This window comes from Tetranychus urticae, chromosome 1 (assembly GCF_039701765.1).
Source record: "Tetranychus urticae isolate SD_2017Ah chromosome 1, NJAU_TeUrti_SD_1.0, whole genome shotgun sequence".
NCBI lineage: Eukaryota > Metazoa > Arthropoda > Arachnida > Trombidiformes > Tetranychidae > Tetranychus > Tetranychus urticae.
The window spans coordinates 23,686,631-23,707,600 of record NC_142958.1 but is presented as its reverse complement, the minus strand read 5'-3'; the positions used below and the strand labels follow the sequence as shown (position 1 = coordinate 23,707,600).

The 20,970-nt window shown below is 32.0% G+C and overlaps 3 protein-coding genes and 1 long non-coding RNA gene across 7 annotated transcripts; all 4 read right to left on the bottom strand.

Moving 5' to 3' along the window:
• Positions 1-1,402: 1,402 nt before the first annotated feature.
• Positions 1,403-3,188, bottom strand: LOC107362443 (elongation factor 1-alpha 1). Its single transcript, XM_015929519.2, has 2 exons — positions 2,933-3,188; positions 1,403-2,696 (listed from the first exon to the last, which is right to left on the bottom strand). The coding sequence occupies exons 1-2, from the start codon at positions 3,074-3,076 to the stop codon at positions 1,452-1,454; spliced, it is 1,389 nt and encodes a 462-aa protein (XP_015785005.1). The 5' UTR covers positions 3,077-3,188; the 3' UTR covers positions 1,403-1,451.
• Positions 3,189-3,628: 440 nt separating this feature from the next.
• LOC107362442 (uncharacterized) lies at positions 3,629-13,462 on the bottom strand. 4 transcript variants are annotated; one of them, XM_015929516.3, is made up of 4 exons: positions 13,075-13,462; positions 12,254-12,409; positions 7,073-7,638; positions 3,629-5,892 (listed from the first exon to the last, which is right to left on the bottom strand). In XM_015929516.3, exons 1-4 carry the CDS (start codon positions 13,093-13,095, stop codon positions 4,950-4,952), a joined length of 1,686 nt encoding a protein of 561 aa, XP_015785002.1. In that variant the 5' UTR covers positions 13,096-13,462; the 3' UTR covers positions 3,629-4,949. The 4 variants fall into 4 exon arrangements, with proteins under 4 accessions (XP_015785002.1, XP_025016729.1, XP_015785003.1 ...); XM_025160961.2 differs by lacking the exon at positions 13,075-13,462 and adding an exon at positions 12,567-12,741; XM_015929517.3 differs by lacking the exon at positions 13,075-13,462 and adding an exon at positions 12,590-12,732.
• A 1,265-nt stretch (positions 13,463-14,727) lies between these two features.
• On the bottom strand, positions 14,728-16,174 carry LOC107362284 (uncharacterized UDP-glucosyltransferase YjiC-like; the record flags this gene model as incomplete). The annotated part of the gene is given in 2 exon segments (NM_001323124.1): positions 14,728-15,996; positions 16,116-16,174. Coding segments are annotated over 2 exon segments (1,328 nt in total), but the record flags the coding sequence as incomplete, so codon positions are not given.
• Positions 16,175-19,710: 3,536 nt separating this feature from the next.
• Positions 19,711-20,932, bottom strand: LOC112538865 (uncharacterized). The gene is made up of 2 exons (XR_003082257.2): positions 20,249-20,932; positions 19,711-20,183 (listed from the first exon to the last, which is right to left on the bottom strand). It is a non-coding gene; the product is annotated as an uncharacterized LOC112538865 (long non-coding RNA).
• Between the last annotated feature and the right edge of the window lie 38 nt (positions 20,933-20,970).

Genomic DNA, 20,970 nt, shown 5'->3' with positions numbered 1-20,970 from the left:
TAGAAAGATGTATAAATATTTCGCTTTGAAAATGTTCATCGATGAAAAAATGATCTCTGTTTATCTTCTTTGTTTACCCTCATAGGTATATTAACCAACGATCATCATTGAGTATCATCAAGAATCCAAAGCCCAACAACCTGAGTATACATTTTGTTGGAAAAAGCATGATCCTGTCCTTGATGAATCAAGTTATTCCGGCAAAATTAATTCAAAATGGAACAGATAAGACGAGCTTTTACAGCAAATAATATTGTAATGTTTTGCTTTGATTTATAATTTCACAATATTCTTTCCTCAGTTTCTGAGCCATCAACTAATCACTTTATTTTTTGGAATCAACAGAATAACATATTCTGTAATGAACCTCTGTAATTCTCGAGTGATTAAGAGTCAGTCGTAAAAGACGACGTGAAACGTGATTTTAAATTGTGCCCATTGGAAAGGTTCAACAATTATCTTGACTATGTGTCAGGTTTAGTGTATAAGATTATGAACCATTCATGATGAGAAGATAATCATGATGGTAATCAAAGATACGTTAATATTCAAATGCATCAAGTATGATGATAATTGTGCTAGCATGACTTTTAAATCACTTTAAAACAACTTTCACTGTTATCATCAGGTCTAATTGATTTTTCAACTGATTTGATCGTTATTTAAACATCTTTTTTGTTGCGCCTTCTATTATTTAAAAACGTGAATTTATCAATATGTGAGTGATGTTTAAAATTGATCATTATTTGATTATTTCACCATTTAATGCTACAAGTTGAATGTCTGCTGCCTTACACTTTTATTATCACCCATATTATCATACATGTACATCTCTGACATTTAGTATTTCAAAAATTGTTTGCTTGAGAGTTGAAATGTTTTCATTGTTTCAGGAGCCTTTGTTCAATGAAATATCAAACGATCTTTAGCTTATTCTATTGAATTTTTGTGGTTATTTAAGGAAATGTTTACCTGTTAAAGCACAAGGTATGTCACTGTAATGTTTCTTTTCACGATAAATCCAATTGGTTTTTATCATCTTTGTGTCGATGTAATTCTTAGATTCTTCTAGTTTATTCAAGTGATAATGACGTAAATGCTAAAAGATGTGCTGTCGCCTGGTGCTGCATTCACAAGCCTGAAAATACAAAAAACATGTTTTTAAACAAGTTGGGCATAATTGAGATTTTGAAAGGTTACAAGGTTTGTTACAATTTTGTTAGTCAACAACTCAAGGTTAAAGGTTAACATAACCTAGGAGCTAAATAAAGGGCAACAAACTGGTTTTCCTGGGAAAAAAATTGATGAGTAACAATGACCAGTTTGTAACCATTTGCCCGTCCTTTTAATGACATTCTATGGTGAGGATAATAGCAAAAATATAAAAAGGACAATTCAGGAGAAAATGTTTAAATCTTTTATTGATTCAGAAATTAAGCAAAGTTAACATGTTATTTCTTTTTGGCAGCCTTTTCAGCGGCTTTAGTGACTTTTCCAGCAGACAAATCTTTAGGTTTAACAGATTTAATGACACCAACAGCAACAGTTTGTCGCATATCACGGACAGCGAAACGTCCAAGAGGAGGGAAGTCGGTGAAAGTTTCAACACACATTGGCTTACTTGGAACCAAATCAACAATAGCAGCATCACCGGATTTAATTGATTTTGGATTATCTTCTAATTTTTTACCGCTACGACGATCAATTTTTTCCTTGATATCCTTGAATTTGCAAGCAATGTGAGCGGTGTGACAGTCCAAAACTGGTGTATAACCATTTGAAATTTGACCAGGATGGTTCAATACAATAACCTGGGCAGCAAACTCTTCAGTAGCTTGAGGTGGATTATTTTTGCTATCACCAGCTACATAACCTCGTCTCAATTCCTTAACAGATACGTTTTTAACGTTGAAACCAACATTGTCACCGGGTACAGCTTCAGTCAATGATTCGTGGTGCATTTCAACTGATTTTACTTCAGTTGTCAAGTTAACTGGTGCAAATGTAACAATCATACCTGGCTTAATTGTACCAGTTTCAACTCTACCAACGGGTACAGTACCAATACCACCGATTTTGTAGACATCTTGGAGTGGAAGTCGAAGTGCCTTATCAACTGGTCGAGATGGAGGATCCATAGCATCTAAGGCTTGTAACAATGTTTTACCTTCCAATTTAGCTCCCTTCTTTTCAATTGACCATCCCTTATACCAAGGCATGTTAGGTGATGGTTCAATCATGTTGTCACCATGCCATCCAGAAATTGGTACAAATGGTACAGTTGCTGGATTGTAACCAATCTTCTTAATGTAACTGCTAACTTCCTTGGTAATTTCTTCATAACGAGCTTGAGAATATTTTGGCTCAGCTGAATCCATTTTGTTAACACCTACAATCATTTGTTTTACACCCAAGGTGTATGCCAACAAAGCATGTTCTCGAGTTTGACCGTTCTTAGAGATACCAGCTTCGAATTCACCAACACCAGCAGCACAAATCAAAACAGCACAATCAGCTTGAGAAGTACCAGTAATCATGTTTTTGATGAAATCTCTGTGACCAGGAGCATCAATAACGGTAACATAGTATTTGGGTGTTTCGAATTTCCATAAAGTAATATCAATAGTGATACCTCTTTCTCTTTCAGCCTTTAATTTATCTAATACCCAGGCATATTTGAAGGAACCTTTTCCCATCTAATAATAAGTAAAAAAATAATTCAAATACATAAGAATAAAATTAAAATAAATCATGTCATTGAAGATAACAAAGGAAATGGATGGTAACAGGGCAAGGCAAATTGGAACAATGAGATATCCATATTGCATGGTCAAAATGTGTTAACTAAATACAATATTAGACTTTAGCAAGTTAATTACTAAAATTCTAACTTGAATAAAGCATAATATCAAATATCAAAAGAATGACATACCTCAGCGGCTTCCTTCTCGAATTTTTCAATGGTACGCTTATCGATACCACCACATTTGTAGATTAAATGTCCGGTTGTCGTTGATTTACCAGAATCGACGTGACCGATAACGACAATGTTAATATGAGTCTTTTCCTTACCCATGATTGACAGTTAAGTTAGTTGAATACAAGAGTACGAAATAAATCAAGGTAAAAAACGAACACAAGGCAGAAAGCTGAAGCGAAGAGAGGTGAAATTTAACTTTTAAACCCCACAAACAAAGAATGAGTGAATTAATCCGGAAAGGGAAATAAGATATGATACCTGCTTACGTAGTTTGAATTAAATAACGTTAGATGTCACTACTACGTAATACACTTGCAACTTGAAATAAACAGCTTTTTTGAATTTCGTAAACAAGTGCAGTTAGCAACAAACATCCTAACGATTATTTGATCTCAATTGTGATAATTTTCTCAAGTTTCTTTGTTTTATTTTGGGTGAAAACAAATTCTTAAGCTTTATTGCAAAGTTAATGATGAAATCTACATATCTTGTTGAATCGACGGCGTCTTAATCAAGTGTCAACTATCAAGCAAATGTTACAATTTTTCAGTCTTTAAACAATTTGCTTACAACTCGTTAGTTACGGATTTAAAATCAATAAATTCAAAGTTTGATGAAATTTTACAAGAAAAATGCGAACACAATGGATAATTTAAAAGAAATATTTTATTTGATAAATAGGCGAGAAAAAGTCGCTACAGTGTATCCACATTGTCTGTTTTTTCATTTTACTTAATTTTGAATACAAATGATTCAAACAGAACAATGCAGCAATTAGAATGTAAATTGATTGAACAAATAACATTATTTGATTTATAAAATAGCCATGAAATTAAATTTTAACAATCTGTAGTGTTATCATTTAGTCTTGCCTCTCCAATTAATTTTGTTTTCAAACAAAATTAAAAGAATGCATAAATATAATATTATGATAAATAAGCCAATCCGTTTGAATTTTAAGATTTGCAGATTCCTGGAAGATAATCGTCCAATATTTTTGTATCCAAAAATTCGTGTATTATCAACATTATTGTTTAGCTGTTCAACAGCAATACCAACAATAGGAATCACTATTCTGTCTGATCAAGACAAAAATGGCTTGGCAATTATCAAATCTTTTTAGGTAATACATGGCGGTAACACTAAATGAGAATTACAGAAAACCCTTTTGTTACAAAACTTCATAACAGTTGATTTCGTTGTCTTAAATTATTGAAAAAACAGGACATAATTAAGAATTAATTGGTCAGCTTAGTATAAAATTAAAATTATAATGGACGGAAGACAGGATCGAAACAAAAAATTAAGATGAGCCAAGGAAAGTATCAAAATATAAATATATAAAGAAATGCGAATCGGTTGCGTGGCTCCTTAATCTCCGTTGATCATATTAAATTGGTTTAATTAGCATTAATAGGTGGGCTTTTTAGTAGTTATAAAGGTCAATAAACACTCTCCAAAGGATAGATTCAAAGTAAACTGAAACTGGTCTGTATCCATGCTCATTCTTGCAGCTCCAATTGCTTTTCCCATTCATTGTAGGTCAATAGATTGGTAATGAAAAAAATAATTTTGGCCAGCAATTAATGTGGCGATTGAGATGAAAGCAAGTTTTAAGGTAAATAACAGGAAGATTGGTTTCATTGACTTGCTCAGGATGAGAGAGAGAGAGCGAGAGAGTAGATTGATATCGATGATATTTGAGATGAAAATGAGAAGATTGATGAATATGTTGTTGATGATGAGGTGATGAGGAATTTGTTGTTTGTTGTTTAAAAAAATGGTTAGTGGAAGGTAATCTTTGATATATTAAATTGAAGATGAAATTGATGAATGTTAACATAGTTATCATTATTTTGATGAGGTATGATAAAAATAGCGTTGGACAGTTCCCATAATATTACTTTTCAACGTTTTCTTTATCCAGTCTCTCATTAAAATTGTTTAAATATCGCTTCATCTTCCTATTTTAAGAGGAAGTCCCATAACCTCCAGATGAATAAGATACCTGGTACGAACTAATGGGCGAGGATTGATCACCAGAGACAAGTGATGTTGAAGAGGACGATGAAGAAGATGATGATGGTATGCCTGAGGCTGATTGACCTTTTTCTTGACCAGAGACTAATTGCGACTGATGCTGTTTGCCTTGTTGTGAAGGTTGTTGTTGACCTTTGTTGGCAACTGAGCCATAATAATAGGATGGTGCATATTGAGATTCATTTGCTTCTTGGTCATCTTTAATGTTTAAACCATTTAACTGTTTTTGATTAGCTGCAGCAAAATGGTCTTGTAAATATTGAGTAATAAAAGCTTGGGAACTAAGAATATTTGTGTCAGCTAATTGACCAGATGAAGCTGATCCCTGTTGTTGTTGCTGTTGTTGCTGCTGCTGTTGCTGTTGTTGTTGTTGTGATTGGGCTTGATCATTGACTGGAGCTACCGATGATGAAGAAACTGATGGCGCTGATGATACAATAGTTGATGAAGAGGAAGACGACGACGATGATGAAACGGATGAAGATTGAGAAATGGGTGACTGGGGATGAATTTGAGCTTTAGGTTGGCCTTGTTGGGCTTGATGGTGACCTGGTTTAAGTGAGCCTGAGGTTGCCATTGATGGGACAACACCTGAGTTGGGGACAACGGGTGATCTGATTGTTGGAGGTGCTGCTGATGCTTGCATGGGAATACCTTGTTGATGGTGACCAACTAATCTTGGGTTATGGTCGATTGGTTTACCTCGATAGACTCGCTGGTGACCACCACCAAGGACTGGGTTATTCTCTTGTCCATTAGGCCATTGAACGTTGGTTGTTGTTGGAATTATTGATGAAGCCGATTGTTGAAGAGCTTGTTGACCGTGATACCAATTTTTTGGGTGCAACCAATTTTGAATTGATTGTTTGTCGCTGTAATAATCAATAGAAAAAAGATGAACAAATAAAAGAAAAGACGATTAGTACATTGTTACAATTAGTCTCAACCAACAAGTAAACAAAACAATTGAAATAACATTATCACACCCTATTAACAAGCTATTAACGATACCTTACCAGCTGAGCTGACCGGCAAGCATAAATTAAGGTAAACTTAAAATGCGAAAGAGTAAATTATTTACACTTCAAATGATTTCAGATTGACGTTGATCAAACAATAACTAATCACAGAATCTTGAATAGCAAATAAAACGTATTAATACTCAAACAGTTAGAAGCTATTCGTATGATCATTTTGGATCAATGATTTACTCGGCTGATTGAACATTATTGATTAAATTAAAAGTGTTGCAGTTAGCTTGGTAAATGAAAATTAAAGAAATTATTTCATTAATATTGGATAATTGAAAGGTTAACCTTTGTTGAATCGTACCTTTTGAATAATGAAAAGGCAATGAAGAATGATTAAATTTCAACTTTTCTGATCATCTCTTTCAATCTCGATTAAACTTTACAGTTTTAAATTTAGATTGTCTATTATTAATTGGTTGAATCGAGTAAATCAAATTCAAGATTGAGGACAAAGTAAAGCTAAATTATATTGGTATTATTTCACTTTTCAATGCTTAATATCAATCAATGACACCTAATAATAATGAAACAATGAAAAAACAGATTCTGATTGTGATTATAATTATTATTATTTTCACTATGAGTTAACAATCAATTGATCAACTTTCTCTCGAGCAACCAACGAAATGAATCGGATTAAATATCTGTCAAGCTTTCATGTTCAATCAAATTCAATTTGATTGATCCATGATGTTTGAAGACAAGAAAACAAATTACTGCCTAAAAAACTACTCAAATTGATTGTTTCTGATCAAAGTGTAAATTTGTTCCCATTTAGATTGAAGGTAAAAAAGGTGCAATAGAAACTAGTGATCAATTCAATAGCAAATCAATTTATTTGCATTTTAAATAGTGATCTAGTAATTCATCTTGATTGGTTGCTTTTAACAATTTAAGGTCTGAAAAAGTAGGAAAAATGTCAGAAGCTAAATTGTTATTGAGCCATTAATTCTCATCTTTCAATTTTCGGTTCCCATTATACAGTAAGTAAGGGAAAAATGTTAATGAAAAGTATACTTACACAAAGAATTTAGGATTCTTGAATGGACTTTCATGAAGAGCTCGTCTAATGTGTTTCCTCATGTAAGGAATTTGTAAATTAAATCCTTGATCAGTAGGTTGTTGTTGATCAGTTGAGAGATAGAATGGGAACGAGTAGAGCTTCTTGAAACTGAAAACTGGTGAGTCTCCTTTAGATTGGATGGTTGATGCTGAAGTATCTTGATCACCGGTTGGTGAAAGGCCAGCTGATCGGACAAATTGATCGAGGACAGCGTGGAAATCAAGGTTGGCTGGATTACCAGAACCAGGGCCAGAAGCGGGTGGTGAATAGGTTGGATAATTTGTACCGGCAGAGGGAACTGAACCCATTCCACCGACAACATTGGTGTAACTGCTCAAGGAAGGTGACCAAAGGTTTGATGAGAAACCAGATAATCCAGAAGATCCTTGGTTTTGTGGACCAGGATAGTTTGATCCACCAGAATTGGGTGAACCAGATGAGAATGGGTTCGAGAAAAAGGATGAATAATATGAAGAGGGTTGACTTGAATAAGGTCCATTAGCAATTGCTGTTCCTTGGAAACCCTGTAATATAAATGAAAATAGAGCAATTAGTTAACAAGAAATTATGAACAACAGATGAAATAAATTTCAAGATTTCAAGTTGAAATAAACCTTCTTAAACAATGACAAGCCAGAAAAGGTTTAATATTAAATCCAACAACAAAAGAGTTATTTGTTAAACTAAAGGTTAGATTGTTAAGACTTGAATAGATGATTAGTTAAACTATTATGATTGAAGATACATAATACTTGGTGAAGTTTGTATAATAAAATGTAATACAAATGTATTACATGATGAGAAAGGTTGAAGCTTTTGAAAAGAAATAAAAAAAACAAGAAATGGATTTCAATTTAAATTGGAATCCATTGATTTTTACAATCAGTTCAATTGATTGAAATCATCCCAAAAATGCAACCATCATCATGTTCATTCATCTTTCTTATCGTTTAAATCTTTAAATATCTTTCTTTTTCATTTTGATTTTTAATTTGCCAGTTAATCTGATAGATTCGGCAGTTGATTGAAAAAAAACCACGGGTCAGGGTAAGATCAGGGGAATTAGTAGAGTGGAAAAATCGTGCCAATCTCGTGTTAGTTTACATCAGATTACCAGGAATGATGAATGCGGTTGTAAAGAGATCAAGGGTATCATTTCGGACAGGTAAAGGAAGGGATAAAAATGATGGTTTTCAGGTTTCATTCAAACTCACAAGTGATGAAATTAGAGAAATGAAGGAGAAGAAAGAGAATCAATATAACCGGATTTAACGGTAATTAAGGCTAACCCGGTGGCGGATGAAATAAGATGAGAACCATCATCATCATCATCATCATGAAATTTTTGTATCTTTTCAGTTTCTCTTACTTTTTATCAATAGACATTAATTTACACCAACAATCTTCATTGACCATCAAAAAGGTCATAGTTTGTTAATCTTGTTCATCACTTTTTGCCTCCTTAAAGTACCCTTTTCATTATCGCCATCATCTTCAGCTAAATTAGACTCTTCATCATCTTTATTGGCCTCATCATTGAACGCTTTTATCATGTAGGTGGTGTTAATATCTTTCAACTAATATGGTTACATCAGGCTTAACAGTTAATCAAACAACATTTGCTCTTTTCCCAGTTTTACATCTAAACCGGTGAAATTGCAGCAACTGTCGTTCACCTCATTCAAATTGGGTTTCAACAATGAAATTTCTTTGGAATTTTAAACCAAATGTTTCAAATTCACCAGAAATACAAATTCTTTCAATGGAATAGAAACAAATGTAAACAAAATGAAATCTCAAGGCGACAAAAACCAATATTTGAATCTCATTTCATTAAAAAATGTGAAATATGTTTATTTTGTCGCATTTTTTGGGTTAAATTGTTGCCTTGATATTTGATTCTCTTCCGCCTTTAATTGTTGTTACGTTAAAATTTTAAACTTTGAGTTGGATTTGAAATATTTGATTGAAAATACCAAGAGAAGGGTTTGAATTCAATTTAAATGAGTTTCACGTTATTTTGTTTGGGTTGCATTTTCACTGGTTCAACTGTAAATTTACAATCATCTTCACCCATCATCTTCATTCTCATGGTTCTTCTTCATTTCAAGTTAACTGCATTCACTTGGGTTAACTTTTGGGTTTAAAGGTTGAAAAAATTGATCCAAACAAAAATTCGTTGGTGCATATCGAACCATCGAATCATTGCAAAGCTCATCATCAGCAATCACTTCGCTTCTCTTGCTATCTTCCTTGTCAAGTGCCAAGATTAGCTTGTACAACTAGAGATTAACCTTCTTGGCACGTTGTTATTTATATAACTGAGCAACATTAAGAAACTATGTTTATCGTGATCAACGGCACAAGTCGTGTTCATTTGATTGCCAAGATTAATGTTGATTCTTTTAATCAATACATGAAGATGGTGATGGCTCAGAATCTTGTTTATCCTTTTCTCTTCTTCTTCTTCTCATCCTTCCTTCATTTACTGGGTTCTTTGGTGATAGATAAATCAATCCAACTACTAGTACTAATTGTATTTAACTTGTCATTAAAGTGGGTCGACTTCGTGATTCTTTAAAATATGTTAATACATTAAATTGCCCAGATTACAGTTCAATTTCATTTGGTCTTCATTTTACAATTTTGCAACAATCCTGATTATCATCATCTTTTTGTATTATCATGCCAGAAATTATTGAAAGATTGTGAAAAAATTGGATATCATGTCAATATCATCATCGTGACAATATTTGGTTCAATCCATTAAGTCTAAAACTCTAATCATTTATAAATTATTGATAAATATCGATACCGATATTTATATATTTTACATTTCATCTGCTTTTCGACTTCCAAATATATCTTATTGATATTTCATTAAATGGTGATTCATGTTAGAAGATTTGAAAAATTCAAATTGTATAATACAAAATGTATTATCTGATGATCATAAGAGTTTCAAGCTAACCAGGCTCATTGATTCCATTGATTATGTGCCATCAATTTTAACTGCACAAGAAACAATCCAGAAGTAAATTTACGTACCAATCTTCAACTCCTAATTTTTCTCATTTAAATTTAATTTCCATTAAAATATGGTTTCTGGTGATAACAGAAAATGTTGGTACATTAACTTAATGATTTGCTCAAATATACAAATGTAGTAAGTAACTTATACAAGAATAGAGATCATCAGTAAATTAAATCTTTTAGGCCTGACCTCTGCTTTACTTTTCAATCCTTTCTCCTTTTGACGATCAAATAAAAGGGTAAATGATGATTAAAACGATGAGTCAATCATGACCAGGAGCAAAATTAATAGTGAAATAATAATTATTGAATAAACACGGGTTGAAAAAAAAGATGAAGTAAAGGTTAACCAAGTTAAGGGTAAAACTTGTAGATACAGAGATAATTATGTTGTTTTATATTTAAGGAGTGGGAGGTTGTTAATTGTTGTTGTGGTCCTCCTTAATAGTAACCTGACCCTCTTAGGAGTAAAGATTATTGTTGATAAAAAAATAAAATATAAAAGTTGTTCATGGCAAAGGAATTTAAGGAATCAAGAAAGTCAACTTTGAGACTTGAAAGGAAACGAGAAAGCAAAATAAACAGCAAATTCATATGTAGATTAGTTTCCTTGGAGGCAAAAGGGTAAAGTAGGAGGAACAAGGAAGAAGCTGAAATGGCGGTTAATACAAAATGGTAAAAGTTGACTTTGATTAAATTATGAATTAATAGTAAATTGAATTTTGTGGTGAAAAGCGGTGATAATCTAACTAACTAAATTAATAACCATTTGAGTTATGTTGGTGATAATTAATCTTAAATAAGATGAGGAAGAAGAATAATCAATGGTGAAGGTGAAAAGATTACCGTATTGATAACCAGATAACTCACATTGAAATGGAATGGAATCAGAAAAAATAATCATTTTTGACTGACTGTTGTTTGTCAGGTTAAACACGGTAAACACAATTAGTGTGGAACGCATATTAATCAACAAAAACTAACTAACCAGCCAGTTAGTTAGTTAACCCTCACAACTCACACCAGGTTGCTGTCAAATTGAAATATTTTTGCTCATGTTATCATGAAAAATCAATGAATAGATGGTGATGTTGGTGATAAAGCTGACGATGAGGAGGATAATTTTTGCTGCTTTTTATTCAACATTCCACAATTTTCAATGTTGGTTTTTTTTCAGGCAACAATATTTGGCACTTTTGGGTAAAAATTATATTTGAGGTCACAGACGGCTCTTGCTGACTCATTGATGGTCATTAAATAGTCATTAGTTAAAATGGTTTATTGTCAATCAAAGGGTTAGTAAGTGTAAATATTGGTTGAAACAATTTTTCAGATTGATGATTATTATGAGAAATGTTGGGTTACTTTATATGAAACATCAGTAGGTTTTACGAGGCTTCATTGTATTCATTTGTTGCACCCAAATGATGATTGTAATGACGATTAAGATGGTAATTGAGAGGATGATTGTGATTATGATGTTTATTGATCGTGCTAAGGTAAAGATTGAGAGTGTCGGTTTTGTGTGATTGCTTTGTTTTCAAGATTTCCTGATTAATTTTTACTCTATTAAATATATACTTTTTTTGTATCCACATGATTGAGTTGATTATGGTAAATCTATTTTCACCATAACACTGTTATTGAGTATATTTTTGGATTGTTGTAAGGTTACAATTTAAGGTTGTTCAACACTTAACACTCCTATTAAACAATGATTATGTTGACAATTGAACAAATGAGTTGACAAACAAATGTTTTTCTGGTTAACTCTTGGTTTTCATTGTTTGCTACAAATCAATCCTCTTGACCCTAACCAAATGTAACCCATCTTACAGGTCTTGTTTAAGGGTCAAATCTAATTGCAAACCAACAATAGTAAACTTCCGGCTCTAAAAATATAACTTCATCATCATCATATTAATCATGATGAATTGGGTGACACACATTTTCACTTGAACAAAAATAATCCTTCTCAACACTTTTCTGGTTGTCATTATTTTTTAAGGAATACTATAAGTTACCAGTTTGACTAGAAAATTGTTGGTGGTCATTGGACAAGCAAAAATTAGACACATCATTAACTTTAAATAATTAAGGTCTTACCGTTCTAATTGTATTCTTACGACGACCCAATAGTCGACGGAAAAGTCCACTTATCGATTTAGGAGCTCGCATGTACCATTTGGATGTTGGGTAGTAGCCATCATCTTCATATTGGGCTGATATCAATGGTACCAGAAAGATGAGTAAAACAAATATCTGTAAAGACACCAGGAAAAGAGAGGGATTTTGTTCATCGTGATTAACAGTGTTGATTGTAATAAAGAAACGATTGTCAGGGTAAATTGTGTGTATCAAAAGATTTTAAACAATCTCAATATCATCAATCGGTGATATCATTTCTGGTTTCTCTCACATTGTAAGCATAGCTTGAATCACCTTGTCTTAACACGCTCAATAAATTTAATGGTTAACCTTATTGTTTCAACTATCTACTTCCGATTTAAATTATTATCCAAAATAAACCTTGAATAAAATGACACAAATGATGGCAAAAATAAGCTAAACAAGCTGAATTAACATGTCAGAGTTCAACTGTATCAAGAGATGGCATCAAAAATATCTATCATTAATATCTATCGATAAACAAACTATCGATATTTCGCTTACAGATACAGCTTTCGTTCAAAGCATAAAGCATAAAACGGGTAAAACTATTCAATTTCAAGATATTAAAAAGTGTCCTTTTTGTTTAGCTATTTATTAAGTGTTAACATTGATATATAATAGATTGTCAGACTAATTGTTGAGCAGAAAAATGAAAACGGTAAAAATCTGGTAACCTGAAAACACTCTTAAAGCATAAAAAGCATAATTCAATGGATGGTTTCAATGGCGGCTAAGCAAAAATGTAAACAACTTACCTTGGTTATGTGAAAATTCATTGTTGGATTAAATCACAATTGAAAACAAAATTGTTTAACTTCACTAGTGTTAATCACCCAAACTAGAGGATAACCTTTATTGGAACCAACTAAGATTAGAAATGGTGAGGACGATGAAGAAAAGATGAAACAAAGTGAATCACCAAAGATGAAGGAGAAAGATATTTTCGGTTAATGGTTCAGGTAAACAGTTTGTTGACTGATTTAAGAGAGAGGGTGAGAGGGGAATCAAGAGGTGGTTTAAACTTGAACTTGGTCTTAAAATGATGATAAAAAGGTAAGTCCTACATCATTATCTTCCTAGTTTGGAAGGAGAGAAAGAAAGAGAACCGTTAGTTTAAAGAGGCAAGAGAGAGAGACATTTCATCCGGCTTTTAGCCCTTAAGAAGGTGAACCAAGAAAGAGGAAGATCAGGCAGGATAAAGGGAGGAGATGATGATGATGGTGATGAGAAAGATGATAATATTTGAGCGTGATTTTGATTCAAATCAAAGCAAATTAATTCTTGAGGAATCCACCAGAATTGATTATCTATGTTTTTTCCTGCCTTGTTTTGTTTCTGGTTTATGTATTTATGGTTTCAACAGTTTTGGGTTTTGTTTTGCTAAACCATTTTCAACTCTCAATTGGTATTAATTTGATCAATTTAATGGTAATTTGTTGATTTGGTCAACAGGTTGACTTGAATTAAGGTTGACAAAAATGGTTGGCATGTAATTAAGATGCTGATGGTGGAGAGACGGACAAGTTTGTCTAAATCAATTTTGTAATGATGATATCGACAGCAAAACCTGATCAAATTGGTTAAAAAATGGCTTTAAAAATGTTGCATGTTGATACACAAAACCAGTTACCTGATTCAGTTTCAACTGTTCACTCTTTTTTTCACCAATTCAATGTCAATGCCAATTTTACCTGAATTTTGTTTCAAATTTCTTACTCTATACATCATTTAGATTTAATATTTTGATATGATGAGCATCATAAAGTTGTCACTATAATCAGAATAATCACTGCAGCTATTAACAGCTTCTATTATAACATAGTAACTGAAACTAAAGCAAAATGATTTGTATTTTAAATTATTACGATAATTTATTGAATTTATCAACATTTCAGAACTAAATAATGAATTTTGTTGAATGAAAACAAGATAAAATATTGAAATTTGCTTTAATTATTTCCCTCAAAATAGGATACAAAATGATGTTATCATTGATTTTTTCATTTTACAGTCGAAATATGTTAATATAACATGTATTTAATTCCTAATATTTTACATTCATTTCAACAGGTTAAATGATTTTGTGAGTTTGATACAATTAAGAATCAATATTATCAGATTGACATTTTATTCCCATTTAATTGGTTAAATTGAGATGAGGCTGTTTCCACTGACTTAAAGTAGGCCATAATAGCCAGACCTTAAAGTACCAGAAAAAAGCAAACCTTTAGCATAATTTCATTTCGATGTCTCTTGAGTGAATATTCAACCAATATTGAATTTTCACTGACTAATATTTCATGGACTGAGATAAATAAACATCGCTAGTTTCAATTACTAGTTCATTCGATGAATTGATGAATATGTCTAATATTAAACGGTAAAATCTGGTGGAGTAGAAATGATTCTAAATTTTTAATGTAGAGATGAAAGCCTCAATCAGGTTCTTTGCTTCTTGTCTAGTTGTGGATTTACGCATCGATTGTGCTATTTGTCTTGCTTTGTCTCTCATTTTTGTGTCATTCAAAGCATCATCTATGACTTTCATCACAATATCTGGTTCAAAATTCCAGCAATCAAGTCTTTTTCCGATTCCACAGTCAACTACCCTTTGAGCATTATCAAATTGGTCGAGGAAGAATGGTATCATAACCAAAGGTTTTCCGGCATTTATTGTCTCTGCAAATGAACTATTTCCTCCATGGGTAATAATCAAATCAACTATGCTGTTAACGCTTTTAGGGTCAATGTACTTATCACCACACATGTTGCCTTTAAGATGAATCTCATCGCTTCGAGGTCCTTTAGAGACGATATAACGGTATGGAGTTTCACCCAAAATGTTGAGAAATGTGTTGAACAAGTCAACATCAATTGAACCCAATTTACCAAGAGATACGAATATCAATTTGTTGTTTTGGTATGATAAATAATACGGCAATCGGTATGCTTCACAGTTTTCAGGTTGAACATTGATACATGGATCTATTCGAATCCATTTATCGGAAAATTTAGGTCCACATTCAAGATAGTCCAACGCTTCAGGATAATGATAGAAACCAAAATATTGTGGCTCATTGATAAACCATTGAGGTGAAGCAGGTAAACCATGGAATGACCACCAAGAATATAATTTATCTCTGAGTCGAGAAGCAGCAGTATTGAAAATTATACGGAATTTTTGAGAAGCTCTTCTGTCTACATTCACAGAGTAACCTGAATAAGCTGGTGGACCGTTAGGGTAAAGTAAGAGAGGATTCAATGAAAATAATTGAATAAAGGGTATTGATGATGTGTGTAGAGATGGATAGCGATAGATAAAGTCACCAATCACAATATCAAACTGGCCTTTGTATTGATCCAGAATCTGTCCTAGTGCTTTGTCAGTTATGCGAGCTTCATCAATTGCTGAGGAAAATATTTCTCGATCTTCATCATTCCACCCTAAATATCGGGAAAAGGCATCACTGCGAAATCTGGTAATATTTTTCAATACCCATAATACAAATGGTTTAATGGTTGGTTCGGGAATGAATAAAAATTCATCAAATGGGATGAAATTGAAATTGTATTTATCGGCATAATGTTGGTTATGGTGTCGTTGAGTAAATGTTATTTCATGACCATTCTCAGCAAGAAGCTGACCAAAGTTGAGAGCACAATTTATATGACTGCAACTATAATATTAACAAATGATATTTATTAGAAACTATCAAAAACTATTGCCAGGCAAATCAAAATTTGAAAATATGCAAGCACACTTGGAGAGTAAATGTTAGAGCAAATCATTACTTACGAATCTATGCTTGTAATAAGAATACGATATCTTTGGTTCATTCCGGTGTAATAGTCCATTGAGTAAGTTCACAAATCAAGATTAAGGAGAAAATATGTTTGAAAAGGTCAGTTTTTTAGTTTAAAATTTAGATTCACTTGGAATAAAGTTAAAATGAAGAAAAGAAAACTGAATAATTTTGTTTTCGGTACAAGTGTACTCACTTGGGTTGCACTCATTTGCGATTCGCGCCAAGAAAGACCGTATTCAACTATTTAAATGCTGAATTAATGTTGTATAAATTGTTAGGTCAAACAATTGGAAGGTCAAATTTGCCGATTTTCGGAAAAATAGCCAATAATTGTCTCTACTTCATTATTTTCAAAAAGACTTGTGAATCTGTTTTTGTATTCAGATTTATATTTGTGACAATTTACCAAAAATTTACTTTCTATTGTCATCTCTTTGCAATGGCTTATGGTTAGGGTTAATAATGGTAATTATTTTTGTTATTCAGTCTTAATCGGTTATCTTTTGATCTAATTCAGTGTAAACTGTCTGGGATTGAACCCAAATCAGACTGAAAAAATTGAAATAACTCTGTTATTCGTTTGTGAGCCTTGAGGTTCAATTTGTTCACATCTTGTGTTTGTGTTTTTTTTTGTTTCATCATTTTTCATTAACAATTTATTGATTGACGTAAAAGACCCTGATTTTTTGAGATCATTTCATCAACATCAATCAAAGATGGATGGAGATAAATCAATTCAGGCTAACAGGATGTAATGAAAGTTTCTCTATTGTTTGTTAACTTTTTCTTGTAACATCAATTCAATTATATTTGGTGTGTCTGTTAACATTGAAACCAAAAACTATTGAGATGATCATCTTCATCTTATGTTTAATTGACGTAATAATCAAATTAAATTGCATCTCTTTTTTATTTGATTAGCATTTGGGGTCAGCTTACTTTAATCATTGAGGTGAAGCTTGACAATTAATCAACTACACCGTTCATCCTTATCTTACCCTTTTTTTGTTATTATTCAACCCCTTAAACAACATCTGATCTGACCTTATTATTAACGGTTGCTTTCATTATTATAATTGTATTTAGTTTTTATCACTTGACAACATTTAAATTATCATTTCATTTTAATAAGTGTTTTGTCAACCCTCTGCTTAATCAACATTTCAATAGGATAAAAGGTTAACCCAATATCATCAAGTAAAAGTATGAGATAATATAATTTGGATATTGGGTTCTAACTAGAATCAACTTACAAGTTTTCAATCTCTGTTCAAAACCAATGTGTATTCATAGCCACTTGGTCATCTTTAATCAAACATCATCATCGACTACCACGACTTTTCTGAGAGTTATATTGAAAGACTTATCATTTTGGAAGAACCATTCATTGCTTATCGTTCAGTTCAATCGGTTACTTCCCCTGTTTCTATACATGATGATTCAGAGCAAGAAATTGAAAAGACCATGGTAGCTTTAACATCATCTAATGATAATATTCAAAAGTTAGAGATCGCAGGCTGTTCGAAGGAAGAAGGTAATGCTCAGATTGAGGACACTTTGATTTACGAGAGATATTTCAATGATAATCCGTATTTTATTTACCATGTTGATGGCAAGAATTTGCTAAGTGAAAAGATTGAAAAAGAATTTTATAACAAGTTTATCGAGCAAAAACCCGGTTCCCTTCATACCTTATTTGTAAGGATTGCAAGTTCAAAGAGTGGAAGAAATTAACGAAATTCGGTATCATGTTGCACCCTTTTTCATGAAAATTAAATGCCCGAAATGCGTATCAACTTTCACCGCAAAGTCAAATTTTTATTTGTTACTTTGTTATTTTTACATTTGTTAAAATTGATGGCTAATAGAAGCTTTTTTTAATGAAAAATTCATTTTTTAAAATTATCTAGTTGTATTTGCTTAAAAAAGCTAAATGTCTTTTTTAACCCTAAACAAGATTCAAAGTATTTCCTTTTATTCAAATAAAAATACTGAAAAAATTCAGTTCCAATGAAAATTTTCATTCAGAATAGAAATTTATTTGAATTAAATTCCCGAAAATCCTATTGAAAACTGAATTCATAGAGTGCTTTATTGTAGGATTGTATCAAAATTTTGAAGATAAATATGTATTATATACTGGCTATTATTGATTCATAAATGTTGGAAATATCAAAAGTTGTGGTTTGGTAAGGACCGAAAATTTGAAAGCATTGAGCGACTTCATAGAGAAGGATATTACATGCATAAGTTGAAGTCAAGCATTGAGAGCGTTGACATTCAAACCAAACCTTGTCGATAAATTTTTCACTCCAAGTTATTTCTTTTGTTTTTGTGAAGTAAAATTTTGCTAAAGCAACTGCAAAAGATTCGAGTTTGCAGCTAAATTCATGGAAAACATTGACCTGAGTGTGTGTATAATATGGTTGCTGGTCTGTATTGCAGGTCAAACTATGGACAAGTTGAGATATACAAATATAAAAACGTATATTGAAAAAATTTACCCAAAAACTGGTAAAGTTTTCGTAGCTATTGATAATGGCTTTCAATAGTCTTCGATGTAATATGCTTACAAGGGAAGTGACCTTGCTTGTACGATCATTTTCGATTTTTTTCGAGTTTATATTGTAGAGGACAAAAAATAATTAGACACGTATTTTTGCTTTTGTTACGCCGGTGCGCGGTTATTGATATTTAGGCACTTTAAAGGGAAGATTCTGCATTGAAATCTATTAAAGTCACTGAAAAGTGATTCACAATTTTTTTAAGATTTTTTCATTTTTCTGCTTTTCATTGTTTTACTTGCTTCTAAGTGACTGCAATTCATTGCTATTTTTAATTAAAAGTTCTTAAATATCAGTAACCGCGCACCGGCGTAAAAAAAGCAAAAATACGTGTCTAATTATTTTTTGTCCTCTACAATATAAACTCGAAAAAAATCGAAAATGATCGTACAAGCAAGGTCACTTTCCTTGTTAGATATGCATGTATTATGTATTTTAATGTATTTCCCGTACAATGTAGTTTGAAGGGAATGAACATTAAAACTAAGCTTGAGCTTGAGATTGAGTCTCTGAACAAAAGTTAATCCTTTGTAGCTTAGCTTGAAACTTTTATAAACTGAAAATAAATTTGCCCAAGTTTAACATCTGGAAACAACATGAATCCACTACATTATACATTTAATATCCATTTAGGTAAATCTAGTTAATTATGTGATTTAAAGGCTTTGATCCGGTGTCAATTTGATTAACGGTTTGATTGATTAGATGATGGGAATGAATTAATAAATTTAGCCTTTTTTGGCTACCTTGGAATCAAAATTTATTATTGTTGACTTCCGTGATTAAGAGGAATTGAAACAAGATGGTTTCATTCGATGGTTAACTGTGATTAATTTTTTTAAAGTTTAATTACGGATTAAATGATGGAAACTGGAAAAAATATTTTCTGTTTGATTTTTTTTTCTCGCTTCTCTTTTGCTTTTTATATTTGACCCAGAATTTGGGTGAAACTGAATCTTTTTTTGTAAGTCTCAAACTCTAATGAAGTGATCATTGAAAGGTTAACAGACACCATCACATGTACTAATTAAATACTGAGACGTTTATTATGTTGTATCCATTTAATTAATTTCTTGATCAATATGGATGTTAACAAGTTAAATTTAACACTTAGATTTACAATTGCGACTCATTGCAGCTCCGTTAGATAATCAAAAGGTATCAACTTGACATGATATTTAACTTGCAAATTATGACGGCTGAATACTTGATATCAGCTTCAACCAGTTCCAATAAAGATAATTAATGAGTTTCACATTCATTTAATCATATTTTGTACATTTTGATCCTTACACATAACTGCTTATAAATATGTCTATATCCATGCCAAGTTATCAGGTTTGTAAAAGGCTTAAATCAATATTAGTCTTGTAATCTGGTTAACGCTCATTTAGCTCATTGTTTATCGACACATTTGTGTTTTGGCAAATATTGCTTTCAAAATAGTGTTCCTCAGCTTTCTGGATTGCTCGGTGATCTGTAATAAAGTTGTCCCTGAAATTAGAAAAACAAAAATTAATAGAATGTAAAAAATATGAAATAAAAAATATTTAAGTTACCTTGTAACAACGTCCAATTATGAGCCCCATGAGGCTTGGACGGATGCATCCATAGAGTAGGTAATCTTTGACCCAATCATAAATTAGATTTGAATTATCACAGCTGACACCTGGTAAAAATTCGGGTTCCACCAGTTTGTTTGATTGCCGATCCAGATTCTGGTTAAAATGAATCAATAGTCCATAAACCAAACACTGGGTTGAATGAATACCAACATTTAATGGCAACAGATCAATGTACACTATAGATCTTTACCATTATAATCGTTAAGATATCACATTTTCAGGAGTACCAATTAACTCAGTGGAGTAAAATAATTTGTTACTGATTATTAAATCATCTAAATAAACAAGAGTATATTTATAGTTTCCAATCAACAAATACAGATTGAATGTGGTAATTAGAACCAGGATTAGCAAATATGTAATGCCTATAGAATCAGAAGCACGGAATCATCTGGTTTAGGTTGATGATAAAACAGGATTAAAAATAAACATAAAATAGACTAATCGTTGGATATTTATCTCATAACACCAAGTATTATATCTATAATGATTAAAATAATTGAAAGGTAAAAACAATTGGTTAAAATTAAAATTTATTTTAATAAATTCACCCAAATGTTGGTTTAAGGATTTCAAATGTTACGCGGAAATTTGTAAACACTCTGCTGCTCTCTTCTTTACTCTCTTCTCCTCTTTTTACTAGTCACTTCTTTTTC